The 27,294-nt window shown below is 35.5% G+C and overlaps 1 protein-coding gene across 9 annotated transcripts in view; it reads left to right on the forward strand.

Annotated features, from left to right (window-relative positions):
• The window catches only part of LOC143232765 (fringe glycosyltransferase-like), a 67,474-nt gene that overhangs the window by 10,827 nt on the left and 29,353 nt on the right, over window positions 1–27,294 (forward strand). For 4 of the 9 annotated variants that reach the window (XR_013017722.1, XM_076468579.1, XM_076468587.1 and 1 more), the window contains exons 3-6: window positions 4,895–4,937; window positions 6,643–6,702; window positions 10,937–11,087; window positions 11,514–11,611. Coding sequence is in view for 8 of the 9 variants with exons in the window: in XM_076468579.1 (XP_076324694.1) it covers window positions 4,895–4,937; window positions 6,643–6,702; window positions 10,937–11,087; window positions 11,514–11,611 (352 nt within the window). In the remaining variant the exon portion in view is untranslated. The remainder of the gene's footprint in view (window positions 1–4,894; window positions 4,938–6,642; window positions 6,703–10,936; window positions 11,088–11,513; window positions 11,612–27,294) is intronic. The other 5 variants (XM_076468584.1, XM_076468588.1, XM_076468581.1 and 2 more) reach the window with 3 other exon arrangements.

Here is a 27,294-nt window from a genome sequence, read left to right on the forward strand (position 1 = left end):
TTGGAAGCAGGCGAATCTTGATCAGATGTTGCCAGAGCTGTGAATGTCCACCCAAGCACCATCACAAGGCTATGGAATCGTCACCAATAACATGGATCAACTCGTGACTGTCCACGATCTGGCAGACCTCGTTTGACCACGCCCGCACAAGATCGCTGCATCCGGTTACGTCACCTTCGGGATAGGACCACCACTGCGACGTCTATTGCCTCATACTAGGGCTGCGTAGGATTTCCGATCAGACCGTACTACGAGATGCAGGAATCCGACCTCGACATCCAGTCAGAGGCGTCATCCTCACCCAGCAACTTCGTCAAGCACGACTGCAGTGGACTCGGGCACATCGGGTATGGCCTCATCGACGATGGAGGCATGTTTGGTTCAGCGATGAATCACGTTTTATGCTTCGTAGGCAGGATGGAAGGACCCGTGTTTACCGTCGCCGAGGTGAACGTTTTGCAACAAACTGTGTGCAGGAAGTTGACAGATTTGGTGGTGGCAGCGTCATGATGTGGGCTGCCATCGCCTACAATGTCAGAACAGACCTTTTGCACATTCGAGGGAATCTTACGGCTCAACGATACGTCGACGAGATTCTTAGGCCCCATGTGCAACCCATCATGGTGAACGTCAACGACGTTTTTCAACATGACAACGCCCGTCTTCACACAGCCCGACTCATCACTGCCTTCTTGAGACACCACAACATCAACGTTCTTCCCTGGCCCTCCAGATCACCAGATTTAAACCCCATCGAACATCTTTGGGACGAGTTGGACCGACGTCTGCGACGGCGACAACCTCAACCGCAGACTCTACCTCAGTTTGAAGCAGCTTTGCAGGCTGAGTGGATAGCTATTCCACAGTATGTGATTCGTCATCTCATAGCTTCCATGGGCAGGAGATGCCAAGCAGTTATTGATGCTCACGGGGGGGGGCATACTCGTTATTGACGTTGAGTGACGTTAAACTTCACCTAGTGAGCGTGGACTTCGCCTTTGCAGACTTTGGATGTTCAGCAGTGAATGTGCAAAGCTACACACATGTCGTACAGAACTACCCGGAATAAACTTGTTAACAATTTGTCCCAAATTTTGCCTTTTGCGTTTCTTTTTTTGAAGAGTATAATTTTCCGTCATTTTTCTCGTTGCACTGACTGATCAGTGTCGGTTTTCAGTTGTAGTCTACTGTCACATAATTATGTGGAATTCACATTTGTTCAAAATACTTACCATGTCATAGACGTTACAATAGTTATACATATAAAACATATTTGTTGTTAAAAAATTAAAGATAGTTATATGAAAAATACAAATAGTAGCAACGTCATTCCCCGATTCTAACAAGGATGTTATAGTTTGAAACTTCTGTATAACAAGTTTTCAATATTTCTTTATCACATGAAAATTATGTCGGGTGTTTTATTAGCTGATTTATTGGAAGTCACTAATTTAAAAAGAAATATGTGAAAATGGCTACTGGGGAAAAAAAATAAAACTTAAAGGATTAAAATAATATTGAATAATTTACAAAATCAAAAGATTGTGGAAGTCTTCAAAGCTTTGACATTACGGTTAAGAGGATGGGCAAGCTTCAACAGTCAGATTTGATGGGTTTAATATTTTAAAAAAATTGTCATAATTATCTCGGACGAGTCTCCGATTTATTATGTTACGTGCGTTACGTCTTAGGATATAAAATAGTTGTAAATTTTAATTTCGAAGTTAATTGAATGTCAATATGTATCAGATTTATTGTAAAGATTGATACGTACAACTTTTTTAACATAAATATATTTTAATATACAAACAACAACAATACAATTTATAATAACGGTTATTACAAATAGTGGTTTATGTACAACAGTTTTACAAACGTATAGACAATACTGAATCTTCTATCTTATCTGGAACTGAATTTTTTATCGATGATTCACGGAGGGCAAATTAATTCTATGTTGATACACGAGTACACTTCTCTTAGCGGGAATGCTAGCTTGCTCTGATTTTGTTTAGTCTCAAGTAACTTTCTTACAGCTGAAGTTATACAATGTTTTAGTGGAAATACTAACGTCCGAAGTTAATTTTCTGAAGTTGAACTGTTCGAAATCTATAACCTTTCCTGGTCAAATATCTGTAGTTATCCGATTAATAAGTGTTTATCACAATTGTAGCTTCCCGGGTTTTATAGTATATTGACTGTAGCAACTCAACAATGTTAAATTATACTCCTCCGTGTTGCTACCTTTTATATTCAGTAAGAGATTTTCGAAAATTCAGCCGGCAGTAATACTGTCATTTACGTACATATATCATTGATTTTTACGCTAGAAAATCTTCTGCAAATTTAGAGAACAGGCGGGATGCTTGCCATACATATATAATAATATACGTTACACGCATCTTTAAATATATCAAACTGAAACAAATATGGATATTAAAATAAATGTATAACAGTAAATCTGTTACAATGCATACTCGTTGTTTCATGGAATGTTTGCAAGACTGCATCACTCTCTTTAATGACCTGCTGCCTATGTCACCAGTAGGTGGCAACAAGTTGACTTTGGTCACACACTATCAGAGCTCGGGGGATGTCGGCACGAATGAGTCGGTCTTTTTGATGACATGAGTGAAAATTGCCATGCCCGATATCCAAGAGGTCGCTTTGGTCGCAACGTTTTATAATATTTAGCTACAGGGTAGGTATGCAAAATTTTAAGTAAAACTGCTGACAAACCTGGCGACTTTTATTAGAACTGAACATTGCATGTAATAAGTATGTGAACTGGTAAAAACATTGAAATTTACATTCGTATGCTGAATGAATAAAGTCAAAATTGGCCTTTTTTTCCATGGGAGACAGATGCTCTCCCTCCCTATCGAATCTCAGGCACCAGCATATTTTCTGTTTCTTACAAGTTCGTTTGGCCCGGCATGGCCAGGTGGGTTAAGGCGTTCGTATTCCCGTTGCACCAAACACGCTCGCTCTTTCATCCATGGTGCGTTATAATATTATGGTTAATCCTACTATTTGTTGGTAAAAGAGTAGCCCAAGAGTTGGCGGTGGGTGGTGATGATTAGCTGCCTTTTCTCTAGTCTTACACTGCTAAATTAGGGATGGCTAGCACGAACAGTTCTTGTGCTGCTTTGGGTAAAAATTCAAAATAATCAAACAATGCAAGTTCGTTATTGGGTAGGGGGAGAAAGAAGCCTTATGTACTTGTTTAATTCGTAAATTAAATTTACTAAAGGTTATTAATTGAAAGTTAAACACTGTTTCCTAAACAATTGTAGTGCTCCATTAAACTTAAACACATGCCAGCATCACGAGTTTACACCTATGAGAGATGTTTCGAAGGTTTGGTGCCATTGTGATTGTCTGCAAGTCAAGCATTGTAAACATATGTTGTTTATTATTTGTTAATCAATATGCACAAATTTTATTTCAGTTTTCAAGACATTTATTTGGGCATCTCTTCTCTCAGACCTTGAAGAAGTTTGTGATGTTACTGGCACTTTCTAAACTTGGTTAATTAATAAGCAGGTGTGAAGTTACTTTAAATTTCTTTTGGATACTTTCAGCAATTTTATGAATTATGTAAACAATTTATATTCTAACAGAATTTTAAGCTTTTAAAATGTGTGCCAACCATTTTCAGAGCCTTAAATCTATTATTACTATTTTGTTTATTTCAGCTATCACTTTAGTTTTAACCAATGGGTGAATTGGAGTTTTGAAAGAAATGAAACTTTCTCTTCTAATCTCTTTTAACATTCCAAACAGAAGACTAGAAATGCTAATATCTTGAATCTCCATGATGTGGAACTCTGTTTCAACTTGTTCTGCTACAATTTAGTTCCTGATTCTAGCAGTTTGATTTGTCAATTTAAAGTGTACATTTTTCAGTAGACTGGTAACTACAGAAAGGTGTTTTGTTTGCATTCCTGTTATTTGCTAGTTTTTGGTAATGGGTTTCTTCATTTTTGTTCTAAATTAATTTGCATATTTAATATTTTGGGTTTTTATTTTTCCAAAAATATTAACTGTCCATTTTATACAAGTCAAAGGTCATGATTAGCAATCCCCCCTTTTTTTTTTTGGCAACTTCTATAAATTGGAGATAGACTAAATGTTAACATGTATTGCCAACTGTAATAAACCTTTAGACCTATGGACATAGATGTGTGTACACTGTACATCCTGTTAGTGTACTCAATTGATGTGGCCAGCAATGACACCCCAACCTCTATTTCCCCATTATGCACCTTTCATTTTCTTAGTTGATGTTCAAAAGTGAATTATTCTGTGCTGGCTGTGTCTTGAAAGTGGGTATATAATATTTTGAAAACATTGTCTTGTATAATGTTAGGATTTTAAACTCTGCCAAAATCTATATGTAATTGAGATTTAGACCCATAACTTGAGTCAGAAATACAAGTTTTAATTTGGTGTGTAGTTAGTGTTTTAATCCAAACCTTAGTCAATCCACATTATGAGTCATAATACAAAGTTATTTACTTTACACAGTGCTCTAAGTTTTTTTGTTGAATGAAGGTTATTGCAAGTATCTGTTTAACATTTCTTCCAAAAATATTTTGATTTAAAATTCATTATTTAGTTGTGATCTTTCTCCATATATCTGCATATTTGATAAGAATATTGATATTGAAGTATATTAAAACGTCTGTATGTTTATTCCTCATCACTTTAACTGCAGGAGAAACGAATCCTTGATCTTTCTATACATTGTTTTATTCTGAATCCATATTAATATATTTTTGTTTGATTAATTTATTATACTCTGTTCAAATATTAAATATGTTGTGTACCTCCATTAAGATCATAATATAAATTTAAAAGCTGACTTACTGTGTTTTTTTTTTGTTAACAGATGGTCATCTGATCAATACAAACTGTTCATCTTCACACAACAGGTGAGAAAGATATTTTGTTTTGTAAGAAATGAATGAGAAGCTGTTAAATACAATGAAATACAAAATTACAGATTTGATATTTTGTCTCTCTTAATACCAGCTAAATATAATGTATAAAATAAATTATTAAAGAATTGTTACTTTATCAATGAAGCAAACTGAATTTTGGATTTAGTATTTTAAGTGTTGCAAGGACAGAACGTGTAGTGTTAGAACATTTTTGGATGAAATTTTAGAATAGAACAGAAGGATTATAAAATTAGAATAGCTCAGTGCAGGATATAGAAGAATGTGGAAATTAGAAAATCAAGTTAAGATGGAGGTTAAAATTCACAACATAAATAGAAACATGTTCGGAAGAATGAAGTAGATTTAAAGTTATATTCACTAAGAATAATGACAGGAGTTGATTATTATTGACTTTTAAGAGGTTTGAAAAAGGATATGGGTAGAAGTAATAAATAGCCTTGGTTAAGAAACATTTTAAAAGTTTGTAGGAACTGTGTGAAAAATTGTAAGTGCATGTTTTTATATATTATGAAATTATGTAATAAGAATTTTAAGTATCAAAGAGACATATTGTAACAGTATTTGAATATTGTAAAGAATGTTTGTGGCAAATGAAATGTTGTAGCTCAAACTGTGAATTTGATTTACATCCCAGCTATTAAAGCATATCAGCTTAAATTTAGTATTAAATGACTCCTGTTTAATGCATGTTGTCCAATATTCATCCAATTTGTTATTCCACTACCCAACATTAAGTTACTGAATATAATATTTACCCCTTTTATTTTTATTCACATCTTTCAGTATAGGTATTTTTAAGAAGTAACAAACTAATATTAAGATTCTGTTAAAAAGCATTTAATATCCTATGAGCTTCTAGGTTCCGTTCGTTAATAATCAACTATTGTTAATGCCATGTTAACAAATGACAACTAACTTGACAATATTTCTAAGTTACCTCAGCACATACTAAGTAACTTTAAAGTTTCTATATATCAAAATGCTTTATTAAATTATTGTTTGTGGAACAATCCATAATAATATTGTTCCAAAGTTTGAGCTACAACATGCTATTTGAGGGTATATTGCTTAACACTTTTCAACTCTTGATGCACTTCAGTTATGAATCTCTTCCCTTCCCCCAATGGCACAATAGTATGTCTGTGGTCTTGCGCCACTAGAAATTGGGTTTCAATACCCGTAGTAGGCAGAACAGAAATAGCCCATTGTGTAGCTTTGCACTTAATTCCAAACAATTAATCAATTATGAAAATTGCTTTTATTTGGACAAGAATAGTTGCATGGATAATTGGTTCATGCTGATTTGTTGTCCTTCTCCTGGCAAGCATTTTAAAATTAGAGATAACTATGCCTAGATCTTGGGCCTCTAATATGTTAAAGTACAAAATACTAAATACACTTTAAATTTAGTGCCTTTGGACAGATATGAGTCCATAAAAGTAAAGGGAAATAAAATTATTTATCTTTTCCTAGTTTAAATCACAATATAAAAGTTCTTATATTAAGTAAATTATTTTTATTTCATTGAAACTTTCACTGTATGAAAAGCAAATGAATTCATGAAAATTGCAATTGAAAAAGTTGTTTAGTGCATGTACAGTTAGTTTAGTGTGCCACATTACATGAAAAACCTTATTCTGAAGTTTCTTCTCTTTTTTCTTTTTTTTTTGTAAAGGAAAGCCCTTTGTTGTAAAATGTCAGTGGAGTTTGACACTTTTTTGGAAAGTGGTAAAAAGTAAGTCCATCTGTGATAATGTTAAAAAGGAAAGGAATAACCATTATATTAAAGTAGTGATAATTTCAAAGTTGATTAAAGATATAATCAATTTAAAATATAAGTAATGGAGTGCTTGTTATCATTCAATAAAAATTTATTAATATTTTAAAATAAGAAACCTTGTAATGATATTGTTAAAAATTGGTTTAGTTTATAAAATAATAAAGGTGGAAGGTTTTCTTTTTTAACACATGATCAGTACAAGTACATGAGTTCATTTTAATGAAGGTTTAATTTTGATAAAACAAGGTGTTTGGTAATACATTTAGATAAAGTATCTAGTCGTAAAGCATGATACAAATGATATGTAAAAAAAATTAATGTAGGTTTAATGCACAGGAAATTGGGTCTTTTTTTCACACTCTTCTTTGAAAAAAGTGCAAAAAAACTCAACTATACTGAAAGTTGTAATAAAGAGCATAAACACAGTCCATTTGTTACAACACATTTAATGTTAAATACTTGTGGTTCTCAAACACTATACTACACTACACACAATAAAAAAAATATATGTAAGAATTGTGTATTGTAAAGAATAATGATCTGTAGTTACAATTACAGCAATGTAAATATGACAAACGGGAGGTTTTCAAGTGTGCTTACTCACACTGGTGTGTTTATGTAATTTGTATTTTTAAATACTTGTATGCAAAGTTTTTCTTTAGGGTAGGCTATATAGAGAGATTTAAATGGGGTGTTTTGATTGGACAACTCAATTTCCTTTTATTGCAGTGTGTGTGTTTAAGACATAATCTTGTTCTGTAGGTTTGTCATTCTTCTGTTCATGCATACTTTATTTTTTTACTGAAGGACAGTTTCAAGTTACTCAAATTTCCAGCAAGATTTGGTATTTACACAAACACCACTGATGTATCTGCTGTTCTTAAGTATTTGTGCAAGTTATAGTACTAAAGTACATTAATGCCCATTAGGTAACAAAACTGTATCCAATACCATCTAAATACTGGTTTCAAGAAACATCAGCTTTTATTAGTCTATCTAATTTTGTGAAGGAGAAATTCAGTATTATTACTAATCTAGAAATAGTCAGTATTGTTCAACTTTCCACCTCTGTTGCTATATAACATGCAGAGTGATTTTCATTTTTAGATTAAAATACATTGGGAACTTTTCGAGTGAAATTTGTTTATAAACTTCAGATAATTATCAAATGTTTTTGAAGAAACAAACTTTCTTTTTTTATCTGTTATTTTCACTATCATATCAGAATCTCTGTACATGTTTGGTAGAATTGAATCTCATAACCACTGTAAAAAAAAAAAATTCTAGAATGACTACAGATTGCAACTCAAAGACAAATTTTTAGTCTATATAGTTTAAATCTCATAACATTATATATTTGTTTGTTTTATTATTTTATTTTTATGACCTTTCAGTCATTACTGGCTAACATCACAGAAGCTACTTTGACATGATACACGTACAATTATATTACTGTATCCAAAGACCTGTCTTGGCTGTGCATCAGTTGATGAGTATGAAAAATTGAAAGAAGTGACTGTGTTTGATTTAGTACATAGCAATGTGTTAGCAAATAGAAAAGACAGGAGGTTTTTATTTTATATACTAGTTTTCAATATTGGTAATTTGAGTTCCTAATTCATACAAAACTGCATACTTTTATATTTTGACATCACAAACATCTAATTTGAACCAATACTGCATTCAACCTATCCTGTGACAGAAATCAGTGTTTAGGTATTTTTAATTTTTTATTAAGAAATTGTATATAATGTAAGAATTTTAATTTTAATGTACAGTTTGATACCAGTGTTAATAACAGAAATTCATAAAGGAGTAGTTTAATAAAACTTTAAATGCAAATCAACAAATAAGATGACATGGCCTTTCACTCTTGATCTGTATGGAAAGGGTTAAGAATTGTAAAAAGTGTAGATGTGGTGAATTAGAAGTATATGTATTTAATTCCACACTTAAAATTGTTGATGAATGACATTCCCTATTACTGATGTAGCTGACTTGATTTTTGCTGATTATTTCTAAATTTCACTTTATCTGCTAGTCATGATATATTTTGTTTACATAATTTGACTAGTACTAAATTATTTATGCCATCATGGGTGGGTGAAATATAAGTTGACTTGATTTGTTAAAAAGAGAAGAGAAATGTGCATTTTTTTATTTTAAATGTTTCTGCTGGAAGTGATTTGTTATAAAACTAGGGTCTGAGGTAAAGTTTTTTATTGATTTTTACTAAATTGAATAGATGTTTTGACTGTTGGTACTATTTAATGTTATAAATTGTATTTATTTCAGTATATGTAGATAGATACATTAAAGGAAGAATTTTTTCTTTTACGTCTGGAGCCTCACTTTAATATTCAGTAAATGCACTTATTACATTATTTGGAGTCAAACGTTTGTTACAAATTAAGTGGTACAGACCACAGTTTATTTAATAAATGAGGTATGTGTCAAGATTTTGGGTATATATTTCTCAGGTGGCAGTCTAGTATGTCTCAGAACAAGTTTGATAGTATCTGATTGGTCAAGGTAGTTTGTTTTTTTTCTCAAGTCATTGTTAGACAAAGAATGCAGTCTGATTCCATTCATTATCATTCTGAAGTAATGTCATTAGTCCTTTTCCATATAAGTATTTGAGTATTCAGTCAGAGTGGTACTGGGTGGAGTAAAGGAGTACAACAAGGCATACATAATTATCTTAATTATTGACAGTGGACAAAACTCTTAGCAGTTAAAATGGGCCCACACATAATATTAACCCCACTATTTGTCATATCTAAATTTTTGGTTGCCATTTAAAGGTAAAGCGAATAGTTTTGTTTTTTTTACAGTTTGTTGCTTTTCACTTTTAAGTCCTCATGAAGCATGAGGCACAGCTTACATACTGCAGACCATCTGAGAAATCTAGCAATATCAAACACCTTACTTGCAGATATACTGGCCTGTAGACCTAGTTATTGGTGAAAGATTTAGTACTAGTCGTATGTTTTTCACTCTACAACGCTTTACAAAATGATTATGTTGAGCATCCAGTTATATTTTATGTAAGCCTTTCATTTCTCCATTTTAATTATCCATAGTAGATATGGGTAACAGGAACCTGGTGAAATGATTTCTTAACAATCACAAAACTATTTTTGCATCTATTGACTATCACTTCTCAAAGGTATACGAGCTTCTCTGTTTGTAGTATCTTGACACATTGTCCTTCTGTGGCAGCTCCTGACCTTTCTATATCCTATACATCATTGTATCTTGTAAATTCAATGGGGACACACCAGATATAGGTTGCAGTGTGTTATTCCAATATCATTGATAGTATAGTGTGTATATCCATGTGTGTTTGTGTTTAAATCACCTATTTCAGATTCCATACCATTTGATTTTGATTTGTCTGGTTTATATGAAACTGTATGTATAATTGTGGTTTACTGAAAATACACAAAATATTTAAAGAAATTAGATTATTATAATGGTAAATTATTGGAAGAGAGTAAAGAACTGTTGCCACCATTACATTAAGTAAATATCCTCAACTGTCTACATTGTCAAATAGAACCATCAACATAGTTGGTGAAGAATAGATCATCTCATTGTTACAAATTGACAACAAGGTATAGTAATCAGGCATAATGTATAAAATAAAATTTTAACAGCAACTTGAACATCAAAAATTATATAAAAGCCTACTAAAATAGTTGTCATCTTTCGTGCACAAACATGTCTTCATTATTCAATTAGGAAATGTATAAGTGAAACAATAAATTTTAACATATTCTGCAGTATATTTTTGTTCCTGGTTTCTTCATATGAATAGATGTTTATGGGGTTTAGTATCTGTCATCTTCTCCCCAAAGATCCTATTTATTAAATCTCCTATTCTTAAATCTCTTTGTATATATTCATGTAAGTGTTAGAATCTTAGCTTTACGTTTTGGAAACAAATAAAATTATGAAGACTTGTGCATTTGCAAAGCTAAAAGCTAAATTTTATTTTTGTAGCTATCTTATCACCTTTGCTATTTTATTGTATATTTATATAGTCTAATTTATTTGATACATATGGTGCAATTAAGAAAAAATTCAGTAATGGATTCACATTAATTTTTGGAGTTGTTATAAATTTATTATAAACAAATGTATGTAATAAAACATATTAATTACTTAGAAACATTAATCATTTCAGGTGGTTCTGCCACTTTGATGATGACAATTATGTCAATGTCCCTAGATTGGTAAAACTGCTCCAGATGTACAACCCTCAGGAAGACTGGTATCTTGGAAAACCCAGCATCAGAGCACCGCTGGAGATACTAAACCGTGAAAAAAGTTCTCGTGTATGTAGTAATTAGTAAAATTTATGAGATTAGACTGTAATCTTTAAATTCCTTTATTTTTGATTTAAAAACAAAATCCATTAACTCAAACTCTTATAAAATTAAATATTGAAGTGAGAATGGTATCTTCCCGTTACTTTGAGTGTAATGTTTGTCGTTTTTAGATATGTTATGTATTGATGGCAAAACAAGATATTGGATTCAGTTAAGTGCTTATTTTGTTTGTCTCAAACATGGATTTGAGCTTTAATACAAAATCTTTTTAAATTTGCTTTTTTACAAAAAGTAAATGAATTAGATTGTAACTACTGATAGTTATGGAAAAACAAAGTTTTTGTACTTTAGATATATCAAGATATTTCATAGTTTTATTTAGCTGACATATTAATTTTTTTAGTATATTTTGTGTTTTCTTATGTGTATTAGGATATTTTACAGCAAAAAATAGCTTTCTGGTTTGCCACTGGAGGTGCTGGCTTCTGCATCAGTCGTGCATTAGCACTGAAGATGATGCCTTTTGCAAGGTAAGATAAACCATGTGGGATTTGTATAATAATGGATGTGTTTTATTAAACTTGTGTGCAGTGAAATGTAGAAGGTACAAAGAGTTGTTTTGTAATATGTTTTAGACCAACAGCATTTATGAGGTTTAAATTAACTGTTGAAAAAACAGATATTAATAATAGAAATAAATTGTATTTCAAATAAAGTTAAGTTAGAGGCTAAGGTGGTAAAAAATAGGCTAATTAATGAAAGAGAAATTCAATATATTTATGGATGGCTAAAAAATTCAAGACAATTAGAATATGTATAATATGGCTGATTCTACTTTAAAGTAGTCCAAGAAATACGTCACTGGCTGGTACAGCGGTAAGTCTACGGACTTACACCACTAAAATCAGGGGTTTGGTTCCCTTCAGTGGACTCGGCAGATGGCCCAATGTGGCTTTGCTATAAGAAGACAAACAAACCAACCAAAAAATATATAGACCCCTGCAATGAACTATTTTTATTAATTTTTGGTAAAATATATGAGAGAAGGTGGTACTTAAGCTTTCTTAACAAAATGGATTTTACATATTTTCTTATTTCTTATATAACTTTTTTGTGGCATTTTTTTAGGATGGTTTAACAAATAATTTAAATGTTTTAATAATTTTGGATTGGTGATTTTTTGTCTTATTTCTCAAGGCATGGAATCTACTTAAACTATAGTTCAAGTTCAAGATGTTATATTTGTTGAAAATAAATGTTTGCGAGTTAAAACTAGTAAAATACTGTTGGTGGCATAAAAGCAATATTTTTCAATTACTGCCCCAATTCTGAAATACATTACCTGAAGAATATAATGCAGAACACACTTAAATCAATATCTCCATCTGACAAGTTTGTAAAGTTACAATTTTTTTTAAAAATTAACGTTAAAAAAAAAACTGTAATACAGCTTCTAGAAGGAGTGACCTTTCTGATCTTAAAATGAAGAAAACTGTGAAAAGCTAATAAAAGATATGCCAAATTAATTATGAAGAACCATATAACTTACTGAAAATTTTTGAAGTTTCTAAATGAATTATAAACCTATTATAGAATGTTATAACAAGGTAGTGAATGTTTTGAAATATCCAAAGGAATCGTTAAGAAAGTTTTATAAAAAAAACAAAAAACAACACAATTTTTCAAATCACCTATGAAAAAAAAGTAAAGCAAGTTATCAAAAGTTTTAAACTAACAGTGATGAATATCAAATAAATAGTTAACTTTTGCTAAAGTTATTTATGAAAAAAGGCATACCAAGTTAGAAGTTTAAAAACTTTCCAAAAAAGAGAGAGAGAGAGAATTGTCAGAAGCTTTGAACTTCCAAAAGAATTTATTACAAAATTTATAACAAGTCAGCAAAAGTTACAACTTTCCTAAACAAACCAAGTATAAAGGTATAACAAATTAGAATTGTTATGATCTATTCAAACTAATTAATGATGAAAGATATAACAAGCTAGCAAAAGTTATGAACTTTCTAAACTAACCATGAAATACATTAACTTAAAATTTAAAAAGGAAATTTATTTTGTAGTTTGAATAACAAATGAGGAAATATACTTTTGGTTTCCTATTATAATGAAATGTTGTCAATCATAATTTAATAAATTTTGTTATCAAATGTGGGAAAATAGGTATGATCATGTTATAATTTGTACTTGGATAATTTACACGCTATATTGATTTTGTAAAATTCAAGTATCAACAACCTGTTTAAATTTTTAAGAGATAAAAAAATAAATCTTACAGTTCAGAAAACTATTTTATGATGTAGGTTTATAAATGGGCTTTTCTGTGTTAAAATGCTTTTACTTTGAGATTTGGAGCCTTCACTGGGGCAACAGAAGCTGAAAAGTTCAAAATAAGTGTATTTTAATATGGAAAAAAGTCTGTTTATAATTCTACATATTGAGTTATCTACGTTAGGAGCCCTAAACAACGACCCTAACGTTGAAGTTAAATTTAGTCACATCTGAAATAGATTTTTCTATGGAAGAATAGTAAAAGCTTTGAGACAAGAATGAAATCAGTGACATGAAATATCATATTTTTCATTATTTATTCTGCATATCTTGACCTTAAGCAAGAATGAAAATCAATACGGAATGTCTTGCTTTCTGTTATTTATTTTGTAAATGTGACCATGAGGAAATTGGGAATCTTGAAACTATATTTAACAATATAGGATATCACATTTTCTGGTATTTATACTCCCAAAATGACGCAGAACAATATTTTTTATCTTAAGTTACTTTTTTAACAAACAATAGAATAGAAATAAAATATGTAGAAATAAATTTGTTTAATGCAATTTTCTTGTGCATTCAAGAAATTAGATATTTTTGTTATTAACATTTCAATTAGTTTTGATAACCATAAGAATAATGTTTGGTGTAATTGGAGTAGTTATTATTAGTCTTTACATTAAATATATGATTGTGTTATGAAATAGTTTCTTTCTTTATCTAATGCTATTTGTTATACTCTAATGAAAGCATTAACAATTGAACATTTAATGTCTTTATTAACAAGAATGTATTCCAGTTTAAATGTTGAAAGCTATCAAAGCATTAAATTTGTCACATTAACTGCAAAATGTGAAAAACTTTTCCCACGTGTTAATTTAAATTTTATCAGAAGAATCTAGTCTTTAATGTGTTTTACATATACATCTAAAAATGAATTAATAAATTATAGCTCTTAGAAACGTTTATTGTCTGAGACACCAATTAGTTTACAGATTTACAATGGTAAATTCCAGAATGTAATTCTTTGTTGTCCCTCAGTGGGACAGCAGTAATTGTATGGATTTAGAATGTTAAAATCAGGTGTTTGATTATCTTGGTGGACAGAAAAAAAATAGCCCAATTTGGCTTTGCTCTTAAATAAATAAAGCAAGTTAAATTAATAGTGACTGTTGAATCAAATTCTTGAAATATATGATTGAAAATTATTCAGTATTTTATTTATAAGAAAGCTTCATTTAACAATTTTAACTTTGTTCTCAGGATTTCCACCTTTTATGTTATACTTTATTTGAAATATTTCTAAGTAATGTTAAATGATTGCTCAGTTAATAATTTTTGGAGGATACCTTTCTGATAAAGTTAACACTTAATACAAAAACAAATTTCTTGCTGTAGTCTTGGAATTAACTCTAGAGTTTTTACATAAAATTCTAATATATGTTTGTAAATATATTTATTTTAAAATTTACTAATTTTATAATTTTCAAAGTGTTTTTAATGAGGTTGAACTTGGGGGATTGGATGGGCTACAGAGGATTGTCAAGGAGGTTTCCAGTATTTAAGTTTAAAATAAAAATGTGTATTTCCTCTTAAAGAGCTCAAACTGTTAATTTTGAAAAGAACATTTTACTTCCAAAAGAACTTGCCTCGTAATACTGTTTGGCAATGATGATTATTGAGTTTAACACTTAGCTCAACTGTGTTCCTCTTTCACAGAATAGCAAAAGTGTTCATGTTAGCATACCATGGTTGGTGAAGTAAAAAAAAAGCAGTTATGAATATTAGATCCTGATGGTTTTAAAATGGAGATAAAATGATTTATTGGTGTATACTCTCTTGTTTCATGCCATTGATGCTGCCCTGGTGCTACTGCTATCTCTTTTATGTACCAGACTATCTCTTGCAACAGACTTGATGAGAGTTTATCAACATTGTTGAGCAGAAATTATCACAACAGATACAAATACACTGAGCCTTCCTGGGAGATTTTTGTGTCTTGTGAAAATTGCAGAGAATATCTTTTATAAAGCTGAGAAACTTGATGTTGGCTTGCACAACATGTGTAGCCATTTCCATGTTTCATGCATGACTTTAGCTAGGTAATACGAGCTTTGCTCTCTTATAGTCTGGAAATTAGTGTGTTTGCAGCCATGTTGGTGACCAATTCATATTCCAGATGTTGTAAGAAGTTCATATCACTATTCAGAATTAAAAAAAGGGAGAATACCAGAAGCTTAAATTACAAACTGGATATTAAGAGTAGCACATTCATTTTTTCCAATCATTCCAAATTTTGTATTGTTAATATGTTAGGTATGTGTATTTTTGCAATAAAGCAAAAATGCATACATTTTTGATTTTACTAGCTTTGTTTTTTATATAAATGATGGGCTTGTATATAATAGAAATGTCTGTCATATGAGCAATGCAAATAACTATTTAAATTATAACTTTTGGTCGACAAATTGAAATTTGGGTTAGTGATTATTTTAAAATTGAAAAAAGGTTTGAGAATAGAAATTAGTGATTTTAATATAAAATTTACCCATATTATGTGTGAGGTGCCACTTAAAAGTACAAATTAATCTCCAAAGTTGCAATTTACTAGTAATTGAATAATTCGGTGTTTTACTTCTGCAGGTATTGGCTATGTCTGTAACTCAGTAACTTAGAATGGCCACATGAATTATTAATCATGTCTTAAACGTTCCTGTTGTAGATAAAGTGTGTTGATGTTATTTATCTCCAAAATTACTTACGTGGTCCATATGAATACAGTTAAGTTTCTAGAAGTATTTTTCTAAACCAATTTTGGCCAGAATTGCTTATGAATCCATGACTTTGAAAGTTACAAGGTCCCTATTAGATGCAAATTGCTATAAAAAGTAAACAAACGTATCATCAAAAATATACTTAATCCAGTTAGTTACTGTTGCATAGGACCTTCTTTTTATTACACAGAGAATGAGTAGTTAAAACCAATGTTTTAGTAGGTTTTTTTTACCGTAAGTGGTCTAACAGGCATAAATATTGGATTATGTGGTCTTAACTGTTATGGAATGGTATGAGAATTATCCTGTAATTTAGGAGTACCTTATTTTGTGTTAAGCAGTCAGTTTGTTCCTGTGGTCTTTTCTTTTACCCTTCAGTGTGGATTCATGTATATGGTGAAGGGACCTCCCAGGGAAGGTTCTGTTCTTTCAGTTTACCTCCTCTGGGATCTAAACATTCACCCACGTGGGGAGAAGAGGATCCTGGTGGTTGAGGGGTCCAACCCTAACACATCACTTTGGCCTTAAATTCCTGTAGATTGGTGGTTTTGGGGTGCCCCCTTCTGTCAATCGGTTGGTCGACTTGGGCTAGGGTCAACCACGTACCAGTGTTGGATGTTCTCAACGGGTGTTATGGACATTGTATCTGATGCTAGTGTTTGGGTATAGTACCGACGAAACCCTGGCATTGCTGCAGTGTCCTTGTTTGACACTCTAGTGCATCCCCTTGTAGGGCTCCATGATGGGTGAGATTAATGTGCACTGAAATTTTCCTTTTTTTACTATGGATACTCCAATTAAAAATCTTAAAATTGTGAAAAGCAGTCTATAGGTAAACGACCACGTCTTGAAGATTCTGAGCAGCAATCCTCACCATCTGTATCACCTGTTATACCTCATTTTCTTATATTGCATTCATTTCAGACAAACCTTTAGGGGAATATATCCCTTTTTCATTCAGAATGTACTTTTTGGCTCTCCAAAGTCAGTAAAGAAGCTTCAACCTGGTGACATATTGGTAGAAACATCCACATCTCAACACTGAACTCCTCTTGCATTCAAAGGCGATTGGGAATATACTTGCTACTTTGAATTCATCATGAGGATTTATTGTTGAGAGGGATTGAAGAACATCCCAGCATCTGAGATTCTCGCTAGTTTCTCCACTCAAAGAGTTTCTGCAGTGAAGCGTATATCCACTCACAAAGATGGAATTATTGTGCTGACTGATGCCCTCATTCTCACATTTACGTCACCACGTCCACCTGCCACCATCAAGGCAGGTTATTTTAATTGCAGAGTACAGCCACGCACTCCAAACCCTCTCGATGTTTCCAGTGTCAGTGGTTTGGTTACTCGAAAATGTCATATCGTGGTTTCTTCATGTGTGCTTGTAGCAGTGGCAAGGACCATGATGCCTACGAGTGTGAAACGGACCCTCATTGCATCAATTGCAATGGCTCTCACCCATCCTACTTTCGTTCTTGCCCTAAATGGTTGAAAGAAAGAGGTGCAGCATTTGAAAACGATTCATAACATTACTTATCCTGAGGCTCGAAATTTGCTGTCCACCACCTCATCTTGGACGTATGCTGCTGCACTTCGTTTCACAATTACAGTGGGAGTGCAGACAGATCTCTCTGTGCCTCCAAAAGACTCGTTCTCCAAACAATTTAAAAGTATTTCGACCTCCATGGTTAAAAAAGTTGATGAATCAATTTCAACACCTACCTTTGTCGCTTACATACATTCCAACAAACCCCAAGATCAATATCCTTTGGTTCCAGGTACAGGCATTTCTTTGGATAGATCTTCTCAACCCCACGATGGAAAACAATCACTCGTTCACGTCCTCAGTCACTGTAATCCCCTACCAACAACAGAGACCTGCCCAATCGACCCAGGGCAGGATCCATGGAGGTTGATGGACCTCCCTCGAATAAGGACAGTTAGGAAAAAAGACGTGGTCGTAAACAGAAGGGTTCTCCACCCAATTCGCCTACACGTAAATAAAAATGGCCACCCTGATACAATGGAACTGTCAGGGTTAAGTTCTAATCTAGATGACATCAAAACACTGATTACTTCCCACCATCCTGTATATCTTTCCTTACAGGAAACATTTGTGAAACCTGCCAATACAGTCATCTTTCGGCGGTTTTTGTACAGAAATGACTGGCTGTGTGATGGACGAGTGGATGGAAGGGTGGCATCAGCATGTACCCACCCTGTCTTTGCCACTCGGCACACTCTTGGAGGCCATAGCCATTCGTGTTTCCTTGGGTTGCACCATCTTTGTTCTCTCTACCTATTGCCTAGAGAGATCAATGTTCAATCAGGTTTTGATGCTCTCATTGAACAGTTGCTGTCTTCCTTTTTCATCCCGGGAGACTTTAATGGACATCATCCATTTTGGGGAAGTGCTGATATTGATAGGATGGGTCGCTCTGTAGAGTGTATGCTTTCTGATCACAACCTTTCTCTTTTCAATACTGGTTCTTTTACTTATTTCCATGCACCTAGTTAGACCTTTACTGCTATAGATCTCTCATTTTGCTCCCCTTCATTATTCTCCCATTGTTCATGGAGGGTTGACAATAATCCACGAGGCAGTGATCATTTTCCAATCATTTTAAGGGAGACTGGCCATGGTCGATGCCACCCAACCCATGTGCCCTGGTGGAAGCTGTATCAAGCAAACTGGCCCTCTTTCACTGCTCTTGCAAAACTTGATCCTGCCACGCAAGCAGCTGCTCAATGTATTCCTAAAACCTTAACACGTTTTTCACTATATCCTCGTCCATGGTGGAATCCTGTCTGCCATATGGCACAGAAGGCTCAAAAACGGGCCTGGGATACTTTCCATAGATATCCCACACTCAAACCACATCGCTTTTCAGCAGGCCTGCATACATGCTTGGCAGATAAGATGTCAAAGCTAGAAGGAATCTTGGATTAAGTTCACAACCAGCATATCCTCTACCACCAGTTCCAAAGTCATATGGGACAAGATTTAAAGGTCAGTGGGCAATATAATTGTCCCCCTCTCGATCTTGTTCTATGATGGCCAGGAAGTAGCTGATACCGGAACATTGCTGATACTCTAGGTGAAAGCTTTTGCTAGGTATCTAGCACTTCTGCTTCTTCTTCCACCTTCCTAACCATCAAGGCTCGGGCATAGCAATCACCTCTTTCCTTTCGAGCTGATTGTCTCTATGACTATAATCGTCCCTTTACACCTGTGGAACTCAAACTGGCCCTTCATCAGTCTAGCAGTACATTGGTTGGACCTGATGATATACACTATAACATGCTGCGCTATTTATCTCCTGCTTCTCTTGTTATTATTCTGATTGTTTTTAACCAGATATGGCAGGAGAATGTTTTTCATGATGCTGGGTGCCAAGCTATTGTCCTAACTTTCTCTAAGTCTGGGAAGGATCCCAAGATTCCTTCAAACTACCCTCCAATTGCTTTGCGAGCTGTCTCTGTAAGACCTTAGAGAGGATGGCTAATGCTCATCTTGTTTGGTTCCTCGAATCAAACAACCTTCTCTCGCCCACCCAGTGTGGGTTCCGACGACAGTGCTCTACCATGGACCACCTGATTAGACTTGAAATGTCAATCAGAGAAGCCTTTCTCAAATAACAACATCTTGTATCAATATTCTTTGACATTGAGAAGGCTTATGGATTCTCCTTCAAAAAAATTAAATAAAATAGTGAAAAAACAGTCAATAGGAAAGCAACCACGTCTTGAAGACTCTGAGCAGCAATCTTCGACATCTGTAACACACGTACCTCATTTTCTTATATTACATTCTCTTTCAGAAAAACCTTTAGGGCAATTATCCCCCTTTTTTTATTCAGAAGGGACTAGAGGGTCTTGCTGGCTCTCCAAAGTCAGTAAAGAAGCTTCGATCTGGAGACATATTAGTTGAAACATCCACAACCCACCACAGTGAACTCCTCTTGAATTCAACGGCAGTTTGGGATATACCTATTGAGGTTACCTCTCATGCTACCTTGAATTCATCACGAGGAGTTATTGTTGAGAGGGATTTGAAGAACGTCCCCGAGTCAGAGATTCTTGCTGGTCTCTCCATTCAAGGAGTTTCTGCAGTGAGGTGCAAAGATGAAGTTACACTGCCAACAAATACCCTCGTTTTGACATTTACATCATCACGTGCACCTGCCACCATCAAGGCAGATTATCTAATTTGCAGGGTACAGCCATATATTCCAAACCCTCTCCGATGTTTCCAATGTCAGAGGTTTAGCCACTCAAAGACATCATGTCGTGGTTCCCTGACATGTGCTCGTTGCGGTGGCAAGGACCTCAATGCCTATGAATGTGACATGGACCCACATTGCGTCAACTGTAATGGTTCTCACCCTTCCTACTTTTGTTCTTGCCCAAAATGGTTGGAGGAAAAAGAGGTGCAGCGTTTGAAAACGACTCGTAACATTAGTTATCCTGAGGTTCGGAAATTGCTGCCTGCCACTCCATTTCGGACACATGCTGCTGCACTTCATTCCACAACTACAGTGGGAGTGCAGACAGATCTCTCTGTGCCTCCAAGAGAATCGTTTTCAAAACAAATGAAAAGCCTTTTGACCTCCATGGTTAAACAGGTTGATGAATCGACTTCCACACCCATCTCTGTTCCTCCCATACATTCCAACAAACCTCGAGATTCACATCCTTCAGTTTCAAATACAGGCGTTTCTTCTGATACATCTTTTTTCCCACCCCAAGAGGCAAAACAATCATTCGTTCATGTCCTCAGTCACTGGAATCCCCTTCCAATAACAAAGACCTGCCCAATCGACCCAGGGCAGGATCCATGGAGGTTGATTGACCTCCTCTGACTAAGGACAGTAAGGAAAAAAGACGTGGTCGTACACAGAATGGTTCTCCAGCCATTTCGCCTACCCGTCATTAAAAATGGCCACCTTGATACAATGGAACTGTCGAGGTTTATGTTCTTATCTGGATGATATCAACACACTGATTGCTTCCTACCATCCTGTTTGTCTTTCCTTACAAGAAACATTTCTAAAACCTGCTGATACACAATTCGGCAGTTTTCTCTGTACAGAAATGACAGGCTGTGTGATGAACGAGTACATGGAAGGGTGGCACTATTGGTTGATCAGTATGTGCCCACCCTGTCTTTGTCACTCACCACACCTTTGGAGGCCGTAACCATCCGTGTTTCCTTTGGTCATACCATCACTGTTTGTTCTCTCTACCTGTCCCCTGGAGAGACATATGATCAATCAGACCTTGATGCTCTCGTTGAACAGTTGCCGTCTCCCTTTCTACTCCTGGGGGACTTTAATGGATATCATCCCCTCTGGGGAAGTGCTGTTATTGATGGGAGGGGTCGCTCTGTAGAGCATATGCTCTCTGATCACAATCTTTCTCTTTTCAATACTGGTTCTTCCACTTATTTTGATGCACCTAGTCAGTCCTTTACTGCTTTTCATCTCTCAGTTTGCTCCCCTTCATTATTCCCCCATTTTTCATGGAGGGTTGACCATTATCTGCTAGGCAGTGATCATTTTCTTACACTTTTGAGAGAGACTGGCGGTGGTCGATGCCACCCTACCCGCGTGCCCTGGTGGAAGCTGGATCAGGCAGACTGGTCCACTTTCACTGCTCTCGCAGAACTTGATCCTGCCATCGTGAATCAGCCATCAATAGACGACTGTGTGGCAGTGGTAACTGGCTGTATTATACAAGCAGCTGCTCAGTGTATTCCTAAAACCTCGACACGTTTTCCACGATATCCTCGTCTGTGGTGGAATCCTGCTTGCCACTTTGCACAGCTGGCTCAAAAAACGGACCTGGGATACTTTTTTGTCGATATCCCACACTTTCGAACCGCATTGCTTTCCAACAGGCCCGTGCACATGCTTGGCAGATAAGATGTCAAAGCTAGAAGGAATCTTGGATTAAGTTCACAACTAGCATATCTTCTACCACCAGTTCCAAGGTCATATGTGACAGGATTCGAAAGGTCAGTGGGCACTACAATTCTGTCCCCCTCTCGATCTTACTCTCTGATGGTCAGGAGGTGGCTGATGTACGGAGCATCGCTGATACTCTAGGTGAAAGCTTTTGCCAGATATCTAGCACTTCTGCTTGTTCCTCCACCTTCTTGGCCATCAAGACTCGGGCAGAGCGTTCACCTCTTTCCTTTCGAACTAACTGTCTCTTTGACTATAATTATCCCTTTACACTGGTGGAACTGAAAATGGCCCTTCATCGGTCTGGCAGTACATCTGTTGGACCTGATGATGTACACTATGACATGCTGCAATATCTGTCTCCTGCTTCTCTTGATGTCCTTCTAATTGTCTTTAACCAGATCTGGCAGGAGAGTGTTTTTCCTGATGCCTGGCGCCAGGCTATTATTTTACCTTTCTCTAAGCCAGGGAAGGATCCCAAGATTCCTTGAAACTACCGTCCAATTGCTTTGACGAGCTGTCTCTGTAAGACCTTAGAAAGGATGGTTAATGCTCGTCTTGTTTGGTTCCTCGAATCAAACAACCTCCTCTCGCCCACCCAGTGTGGGTTCCGACGACAGCACTCCACCACAGACCACCTAATTCGACTTGAAACGTCAATCAGAGAAGCCTTTCTCAAACACCAACATCTTGTATTGATATTTTTTGACATTGAGAAAGCTTATGACACAACATGGAGGTATGGCGTTTTGCGAGACCTCCATACATATGAGTTATGTGGCCATTTACCCATGTTTATTAAAAAAAAATTTAACAGACAGGAGATTCCAAGTTTGTGTGGGTTCGAAACTTTCCCGTTCTTTTGTACAGGAACTTGGAGTCCCTCAGGGCTGTGTTTTGAGTGTCACACTTTTCAGTATAAAGATAAATGCCATCACTGAACAACTCCCTCTCACTATTGCGAATGGGCTGTATGTCGACGACTTTCACATCTCATGTCAGTCGTCGAACATGACATATATTGAGTAGCAACTACAAACTGCTCTCAATCGTGTACTGAAGTGGACTATGGTGAACGGTTTTACTTTCTCTCTCTCTAAAACCGTTTGCATGCACTTTTGCACCCAACGGGGTATTCACCCTGATCCTGAACTTCATATCGGTGAAGTTTTACTGCCAGTGGTCCCTGAGACCAAGTTCTTGGGGCTTATCTTTGACCGTAAGCTGACCTTTATACCACACTTAAAGAAGCTACGGGTCAAATGCACAAGAGCACTGAACATCCTCCGTGTCCTCTCTACTACCAGTTGGGGAGCAGATCGATGCTCTGTGTTAAAGGTATATCGTGCTCTTATCTGATCAAAACTCGACTATGGATCAATGGTCTATGGCTCTGCCAGACCCTCGGCCTTAAAGATGCTAGACCCCATTCATCACCAAGGATTTCGACTTTGCACTGGGGCTTTCTACACCTCTCCAGTTCAAAGTTTATACGTTGAATCTCATGAACCTTCTCCGCATCTTTGCCGTTTGCAACTATCTTTACTATATTCTTCAAAACTTCATTCCTTACCAAAGCATCCCACCTGGGTATGTGTTTTCCTTCCTCGGTGGGCTGTACTTTTTTCAGAACAGATGATCTGCCATTGCTCCATTTGGCCTTCGCATCCAGGCTTAATTGGATGACTTGGGTCTGTTCTTGGATAACATTGCAGATTCCTCAGGTCAACCCATCCCACCATGGCTTATTACAGCCCCCAAATGTGACCTTTCTTTCAGTCATCTGAAAAAGGCAGATACTCCAGATTGGAAGTACCGTCATTTATTTAATGAACATCTTTCAAACAATCATTCCGTTCCCATTTATACAGATGGTTCCAAATCAGGTAATTCAGTGGGCCCTGCTATGGTTTGCTGCGGTTCGGTGGTTGCGCGCAGAATCCCCTCTACAGCTTCTGTGTTCACTACTGAACTGTATGCCATATCTCTTGCCCTGGATCATATTGAAGCTGAGCAGTACTCTAACTGCACTATTTATACTGACTCACTTAGTTCTATACTGGCCCTGGAATCGCTACACTTTGGCTCACACCCTGTTCTCACTGATATTCAAAACCGACTGGCGAATTTCTCATTAACATCTACTTCTATCCAGCTTTTCTGGATACCAGGCCATGTTGGTGTTCGCGGGAATGAGCTTGCAGACACGGCAGCTAAATCTATCTGCTCCAGCTCTATCACCACTGTGCCTATTCTGTACATGGACTATGGCCTTGTATTCAAGGCTTGGCTCCGTGCCAGCTGGCAGTCCACTTGGAGTGAGCAACGCGACAACAAGCTTTTTCAAATAAAACCCTATATTGGGCTTTGGCTATCTAGCTTCCGTAAGGTTCGGAAGGAGGAAGTTGTTCTGACTAGATTACGCATTGGTCACAGTTTTTTAACTCATCGTTTTCTTTTATCTGGAACTGATGCACCAGTGTGTAGTTTGTGTAACACTCAAATCACTATCAGCCACATTTTACTTTCTTGCCATCGTTACGATTCTCAACGACGGCAATATTTTAAATATGTTTTTTCCCAGGGTTTATCTGTAACATTGGACAGTGTTATTGGTGATGGTGACTCTGTCCACCTTGATAAAGTTTTTAGTTTTTTAATAGCCATTACTCTTTTTAATCTCATTTTAGTGTTGGATATTTATTCATTACACCTTTTTAATTGTGGTTCCCTTTTCACACTTTCATTCTCTCTAGTTCAATTTGACATTGAAAAATGGCCAGAACATTAATTAACTCGACACCAGGACTGGAAAGGCCAACTTCAGGTGACTAACGCTGCTGTTTGAACTATCCGTTTGAACTACCCGTTAGTCGTCCTGGCGAGTTGTTTTTCTAATTTTGCTGCATGTCTTTTAAACTTTTATTACTTTACCTTTTGATACTGGCCATAATGACACACAACCCGGAACCCGGACTGGAAAGACCAACTTCAGGTGACTGACGGTGGTTCTGGTACTTACCTGTTAGTCTGCCTGGCGGGTTATGATCATTACCATTCTGCTACAGGAAGCCCTTTACAACTTTATAGACTGGATGTCAACATCAGTTTTATGCAATTTCCTGTTTTAATTGCTGTTTTGTTTTTACCTTCGTTTACTTTAAAAATTTTACTACATTTGCTTTACTTTTACCTTTTTACTGGACATTTGGCTACTTATTATTACGATTTTGCTATATGTCTTTTAAAACTTCTATTATTTTACATTTTGATAATGGCTGCTATGACACATAACAAGGAACCAGGACTGAAAAGGCTAACTTCAGGTGACTGACGGTGGTTCTTGAACTTACTTGTTTGTCTTCCTGGCGGGTTATGATCATTACCATTTTGCTAGAGTAAGTACTTTACAACTTCTTTTACTCTGCTTTCTCTCTTACCATTGTAAACTGGGTGTCAACATTGGTTTTATGCCTTTTCTGTTTTTCAATGATGTTTTGTTTTACCTTCATTTCCTGTTCTGTAATTTACTACATTTAATTTTTTTTACCTTTTTACCGGACGTTTGGCGCAGATAGCCTAGCTGTTTTGTGCCATAAAACACTAAATCAATCAATCAATAAACATGTTCTGTCCCAAGGTTTGTCCATAACGTTAGACAGTGTTATTGGTGATGGTGACACTGCCTACCTTAGAAATGTTTTTAGTTTTTTAAAGGCCATTATTCTTTTTAATGCCATTTAAGTTTTTTTAGTATAAACATTACACCTTTTTAATGTGGCTCCCTTTTTAAAAAATCACAGTCCATTTAGTTCGATTTGAAATTAGAAAATGGCCGTAACATTAAATAACTCGAAACCAGAATTGGAAAGGCCAACTGCAGGTGACTAACGCTGCTGTTTGAACTACCCGTCAGTCATTTTAGTGAGTTATAATTTTGCTACACGTCTTTTAAAACCTTTTTATTACTTTCCTTCTTGAAAATGGCTTCGGAACTAGGATTGAAAAGGCCAACTTCAGGTGACTGACTGTGATTTTTGTACTTATCTGTTAGTTTTCCTGGCGAGTTATGATAATTACAGTTACACTACAGAAAGTCCTTTACAACTTGAATTATTGTAGTTTTTCTCTTAATGTTGTAAACTAGACGTAGGCATTGGTTTTATGCTATTTATGTTTTACCTTAATTTCCTTTTATGAATTTTACTAAATTTACTTTTAACTTTTTACCGGATGTTTGGCGCAGATGGCCTAGCTGCTTTGTGTCATAAAACACTAAAATAATCAACCGACCAACTTTTATTTTACTGTGTGCTAAACGCACATGTGCACTTAACAGAATTACATTACCTGATGTAAACTTGTTTGGGAGTTGCACAGTTATTTCTACACTATAGTTGCACACATACCGAAGTTACATGCCTAGAAATATTGCTGTAACGATGATAACTGATTGGTTTGATGCACATTTACGATAAATATTTTTAATGGTTTCGTTTTTTCTCATACTAAAGCGATATCACGGTTTCCTGTGTTTGTGAAGTTAGTTTACTTGTATTTGTGTGTGCGTGCGCGTCGTACTGTGATTGATAAGCAAGATTCCACTTTCGTGAGATATTTGTGAACTAACCTCGATGGTTTTAAGTCTGTTATTAATTTCATTGCTTATGTTTTACGTGACACTCTTATCTTATGCTTGCTAGGCGTGGTTTAGTGATGAACTTTCTCAAACTGTCAACCTTGAGTCTATGGTTAGCGATCCGTTTAGCAAAATCGCGCTCTACACTTTGGAGCTGTTGGTGCCTTGCAAGAACGATAGACAAATCTCATTAATTGATTAGACATATTAACGGCCCCCCAGTGGCACATCGGCATGTCTACGGACTTACAACGTCAAAAACTGGGTTTCGATATCCGTGGTGGACAGAGCACAGATAACCCGTTGTGTAGCTTTGCGCTTAATTCCAAATAATTAACAATCAGTCAATCATATTAACGAAGAAGTTAGCGGGTGTGGTGGCTGTCTTCTGTCTACTCCGTTAGTTGAAAATTAAGATAGCTCAGTGCAGATGGTCCTTGTATAGCATTGAGAACACGGTTTTTCGCTGCAGCGGGACATGAAACATGAACTGCCGGATTCTAAATCTATTGAATGATAACTATGATTGGAACAGGG

This window comes from Tachypleus tridentatus, chromosome 11, assembly GCF_004210375.1.
Source record: "Tachypleus tridentatus isolate NWPU-2018 chromosome 11, ASM421037v1, whole genome shotgun sequence".
NCBI classification, from domain to species: Eukaryota; Metazoa; Arthropoda; class Merostomata; order Xiphosura; family Limulidae; genus Tachypleus; species Tachypleus tridentatus.